Source organism: Marasmius oreades (genome assembly GCF_018924745.1).
Source record: "Marasmius oreades isolate 03SP1 unplaced genomic scaffold unpl_scf_10, whole genome shotgun sequence".
Classification (NCBI taxonomy): domain Eukaryota; kingdom Fungi; phylum Basidiomycota; class Agaricomycetes; order Agaricales; family Marasmiaceae; genus Marasmius; species Marasmius oreades.
In genome coordinates this window covers 4,733-10,487 of record NW_025064834.1, presented here as the reverse complement: position 1 = coordinate 10,487, position 5,755 = coordinate 4,733, and the positions used below count along the sequence as shown (strand labels likewise).

General features: G+C 44.9%; 1 protein-coding gene across 1 annotated transcript; it reads right to left on the bottom strand.

Moving 5' to 3' along the window:
- Positions 1-4,096: 4,096 nt before the first annotated feature.
- Positions 4,097-4,660, bottom strand: E1B28_013863 (uncharacterized protein; the record flags this gene model as incomplete). Its single annotated transcript, XM_043160688.1, has 1 exon — positions 4,097-4,660. One exon carries the CDS (start codon positions 4,658-4,660, stop codon positions 4,097-4,099), a length of 564 nt encoding a protein of 187 aa, XP_043001737.1.
- Between the last annotated feature and the right edge of the window lie 1,095 nt (positions 4,661-5,755).

Sequence of the window (5,755 nt, the reverse complement as noted above, 5' to 3'; positions counted from 1 at the left end):
TGCAAGTATACTGTTACTTCACCAAACTTGAAAGGTACATTTCTGCACACTCCCAGTGTCGGTTTCAGTTGTCCATTGGCCGACTGCATGTGAATCACTGAATTCGGATCCCATTGCAAGCCTAATCCTTGAGCAACCCATGCATCAATCGCAATTATTTGCGATCCACCATCGATCACCGCTTCTACTCTTTCCGTAGAACCGTTAACCTCAGGAAAAACACATCTGAGACCCTCGGACAATCCAGCTACTATCACGACCTTCTGTTTTTCTTCAGAATCTAACTCGGTGCGATAAACTTCCACAACATCTCGGTGAACTACTGATCCCGCTTCCAATCTGTCTTCTTCCTCTTCTAAGGTTTCGAACGAATCTACGGTCTCAATATTATCTACTTTCACAAACTCCGCTTCTTCATCAAAAGGTTCCTCAGCCGCCGTAGAGTCTTTTATCGGATAGTCTAACGTTTGAAGGAACGCTTTATAGTTCTTCGTTCGAACGTGCTTATTCCTAACTCGCCGTAGCAATGCCTTTCTGAACTCTTCTGAAGCCGTGAGCTTGTTCAAGCAGACACTAGCCGGATTGGCCATCATTTGGTCAATTAGGTCTTGAATCACCCGTTGCTTATATCTTTTCGTTTCAACATTTTGAAGATTTTCTGTAGACGCTTTCTTCACGTTTTCGGACTGAACCTTCTTAGATTTTGAAGCACCCTTGTCTTCAGGAATTACGCTTCGGGGCAATACAGAATCCCTTGGTTGTGGGACACGTTCTACGGGCTGAATTTTATCGAATACCCTAGGTGGCGGAGTAGAAGGACGTCTATCGACCTGCGACGGAGGTTCTTCTTCATCCGATTCTGCTTCTTCTTCTTCAGAGACCTCTTCTTCGAAAGGCTTTCTCTGGGGTATCACATACGGTTGTTTCCTTAAGAACGACAGTGTAGATATTACTACTTGGGGTTTTGGTGGTAATTTTATTTTTTTGGGGTCCTCCGGTCTCCTCTGGGTATCCCGAGATCTATCTCTCTTATCTGAGGAGTCCATCATTGGACCTTTTAGTTTTTTGAGCTGTCGCCCGACTGGCGACGAGTCTCTACCTCCAAAGCAGCAATTCTCTGTAACAAAACTTCTATCGTAGGCACAGATTGACGGTCTGGGAGATCATCATCAAGATCCAAGTCTCCCTGTAAGAAGAAACTGGTCTTTTCAGCACCTGGCCATCCCTTCTCTCTAGCGATAGCTCTAATTCTGTCTGCTCGTGATTCTTTCTTCACTGGATCAGGCGATGGGAGGTTATTCCCATCGTACATCTCCAATCTATTTGTATGTTCATTCTTAACTATCCACTTCTTCTGGGATAGCTCTTGTGCTTGCCTGCATTCTCTCCAGAAATGCCCGGGTTCATCACAAATAATGCAAGTTTTGTCCGTAGGCGCCCTATATGGCTGCCCCGCGGCCGTAGAGTTGGATGCGATCTGGTTCGAAGGCCTAGATCCACCGCCACTCTGCCCTTGGCTTCCATTATGATACGCCATAGCTTGCATGTTTTTGTAGAAGTTAGGCTGACTGAAGTCAGGCATCTTCTTCGAAAGTTCAGAAACTGCACATGCGAAGTCGTTCATTCGAGTATTCTGTGCGTCTACGGAGGCCAAAAGTTTCATTGTCAACTCGTCAGAAGCTATTTCCTTCTTGTACGAAGACAATGGAGCTATCGTAGGCTCGATTTTTGCACGAGTGATCAAAGGGGTTCCTACGGGAGCCGCCGCTTTCACTCCTAGAGTATAGCTAACAGGATCTAAGCCCTGAGGTGCGTAGCAATCGCCTACTAACTCATTACTTATGGTCAAAGCCATATCCCTAACTTGGGAGAAAGCAAAAGGGTCTAGCTGGGAAGCCACCCACCCACTATCTACCTCTACGGGCTTTTCTGCCTGCAGGTTTCGAACGTAGTGAGGGTCCCGTAGCCTCTTTCTGATCTCTCGCCAGAATGTTGGGTCTAGACATTCCGCAAACTTCTGTACTTTCTCTCGATTCGACAAACTTCCTGCAAGTTTGTCTGCTTCAAATTCAAACTCCATATTAAACGAAGTAAGCTTTTGTAGCTGCTCTTCTCCTATACCAGAGAACCTAGCCTTCAACAGATCTAAATTCTCCAGTGCTCCTATTTCTAAATCCCTAATCGACGGGAACGAATCAAACATCTCTTTCTCAAAGGCGGCCCAACTATAGCCTCTTGTAGATGGCAAATGATGTGCCAGGAGTCGAGAGGTCTCAAACTCCATTTGAATCATTGCTAGAATGATAAAAGATTCATCTAACTTTCAGCCCTTGACTTTCCCATATTGTAGGATAGCCGCCATCCATTCCCGTAGATTTCCAGGATCTAGACAGTTGAATGTGGGGAGCCTTCGTTTCGACGTATCCTTGTCCAATTCTTTCAAAGCACCTTTAGAGAACTCCGTCCAGGACTTCTTTATCGGTCTTTCTTCATCTGGCGCACCTGCCACTACTGGGTCATTTGATATATGGGACATACTTGTTAACGGTCTTTCAAGAAATAAACTTGGTAATGGGCGAAGAATACCACTCAAGAGTCAACCTAATATCAGAGCTACGGGAGTAGCACCAACACCAAATCAACCCAAAAACTAGTAAACCTCCGTGTAAAGTCTATCAATAACTCTACACACCAGGAAAGATTGCAAGGGTGGACTGCTTGGCAAAGGTTATGCACAAGATCACAGTCTCAGTATCGTATGAAGTTCTTATGAAATCAATGTCTAACTGCAAGTGTAAAAACACCACAGCTACGGGGATTCTAAAGTTTGTAGGGACTCGGTTTATTGTCCAGTGGACTAAGTGGGACTATGAATTTCGTCTACGGTAAGACTAATTCGAACAATTGGAGACTATTGCCCTCGACGGACACGAAAACTAAGTCCTCGGCGGACACGAATGCTAAGATCCTCGACGGATCACGAAACAGTAATCAAGACCTCGGCGGCCTACAGACGGATAGTTCTCTAGTTTTGACCTCGACGGTCTCGTATAGTTCAAATCAAATCTTATCGTTTCACTGCACAAAGACAGGGCAAATCTCTCTATTGGTGTCAAGAGCAGTTACTCACGGGCAACCCACTCAGGACTTTCCTACGCACGGGTAGTACTACTTTATCTACGGATACATGAGCTGCTTTTATACTACTTCTACGCTAGCTTTGTAATCCTATCTCTACTTGTTTCATCTCTAAAAATAATGCACCGTAGCTACGAATCCATGCGGAGTCTTATCACTAGGGACTGCTACATGTGCAGAATTTTGTCTACGGAGCTTTTCCGTATTCGAATCATATGTTTTGGACCAATCTGGACCGTTCTTCATTCTTGTTTCAGCATGTAGAATGGACCTACATAGGCGTACCATATGGTATTTCCTGCCTACAGACCTTATCCTGCATCTCGACGTTATCAAATCATATGGACTTTGTGTGTCCAAGTAGTTCCAGCATATGGATCCAGAGTTCCGAATCGCCATAGCACATGAACAGCGCGGACTCCGAGATCCGTTGTTCATTCCTGCCTGGTTCCTGGGTACTCTATCTGTGATCTGGGATCTGTATCATGTCTTTTTGTGTTTTCCTCAGATCGGGACTCGATCTACGGTCATATCAAATTTCTCCTAGTCTGTGTGGTCCAATGTCCGATTTCTTGTCAACTAAATCCCCCGTAGAAGTAGGTACTCCTAGTATGAAGGTCTTTTGACTTTGTTAAGTTCTGCTACAAACGGTTCTGTGAAGACTACAAGTCTTCTAATAGTACAATCCCTTGATATGCCAGTGCATAGTAGAATGTAGAGAGTAGAACTTGGTGAATTACCGCTTAAGTCCTCTGCTCATAGTGTTCTACAGGTTTCGAATGGTCATACAGTTTTCTGACACGATCTACAGCTCTCTCTAACTGGTCTAGCTGCGCCTACGGCACATTCTACTAGCGGCACTAGCTTTAACTAGCAATTCGGGCTCACTCTAGTTCTTAATACGACAAATATCGCTCCGTAGCACTGTTTAAAGTGCAAAAAGAACTGTGTAGCATAGTCAACTAAGTCGCATTAACGCACAGAGAGCCACTGCAAAGCATGCGGTGTGGAGCTGGTTTTTTGGCGAAATGTTCTCTGTCCCCAGCTCAAGATTGTCGCATAACAGGACCAACATCTCCACAGAAACAGGAGCACGATGTTTGCGAACTGAGCTAGGAGGAACCAGCCGCTTCACTGCCTTCAGACAGAGGATAAGCTGCTGAGTGCCCTGCCACTTCCAACCCTTTGATTCCCAGTGTATCTTCAGAAGATGAAGATGAGTCCTCGCTGTCAAGACTGATACATGCCCTGCCAAAGTATCTGCCACATAATCCACCAGGATCTCTTCAGATGGTGGGCTGCATGTGTCCTCGTTATGACCAGCATCTAATGCCCAAGTGTTGAACTGTTCAACCATGCCCCACATCCTCGTTCTGGTTTTTTCGGAATAGGCGTGCTTGAGGATGCTTTGAGTGCTCGAAGAGTATGATTGTATGGAGGCAGCTGTTGTTGCATGACTGTGTCGTCTGTCTGGTGTTGAGTAGGATGCCGATAGAACAAGATTAGAGCGGTGCATAACCATTGTGTTGTGATTTGGAAAAAGGAAGGAATGAGAGTGCTATCGATGTGGAATTCATCCAACTGTGATCAGTTCAAACTCCGACGTAGTCACACTAATGCGACTTAGTTGACTATGCTACAAGGTTCTTTTTGCACTTTAAACAGTGCTACGGAGCGATATTTGTCGTATCAAGAACTAGAGTGAGCCCGAATTGCTAGTTAAAGCTAGTGCCGCTAGTAGAATGTGCCGTAGGCGCAGCTAGACCAGTTAGAGAGAGCCGTAGATCGTGTCAGAAAACTGTATGACCGTTCGAAACCTGTAGAACACTATGAGCAGAGGACTTAAGCGGTAATTCACCAAGTTCTACTCTCTACATTCTACTATGCACTGGCATATCAAGGGATTGTACTATTAGAAGACTTGTAGTCTTCACAGAACCGTTTGTAGCAGAACTTAACAAAGTCAAAAGACCTTCATACTAGGAGTACCTACTTCTACGGGGGATTTAGTTGACAAGAAATCGGACATTGGACCACACAGACTAGGAGAAATTTGATATGACCGTAGATCAAGTCCCGATCTGAGGAAAAGACAAAAAGACATGATACAGATCCCAGATCACAGATAGAGTACCTAGGAACCAGGCAGGAATGAACAACGGATCTTGGAGTCCACGCTGTTCATGTGCTATGGCGATTCGGAACTCTGGATCCATATGCTGGAACTACTTGGACACACAAAGTCCATATGATTTGATAACGTCGAAATGCAGGATAAGGTCCGTAGGCAGGAAATACCATATGGTACGCCTATGTAGGTCCATTCTACATGCTGAAACAAGAATGAAGAACGGTCCAGATTGGTCCAAAACATATGATTCGAATACGGAAAAGCTCCGTAGACAACATTCTGCACATGTAGCAGTCCCTAGTGATAAGATTCCACATGGATTCGTAGCTACGGTGCATTATTTTTAGAGATGAAACAAGTAGAGATAGGATTACAAAGCTAGCGTAGAAGTAGTATAAAAGCAGCTCATGTATCCGTAGATAAAGTAGTACTACCCGTGCGTAGGAAAGTCCTGAGTGGGTTGCCCGTGAGTAACTGCTCTTGACA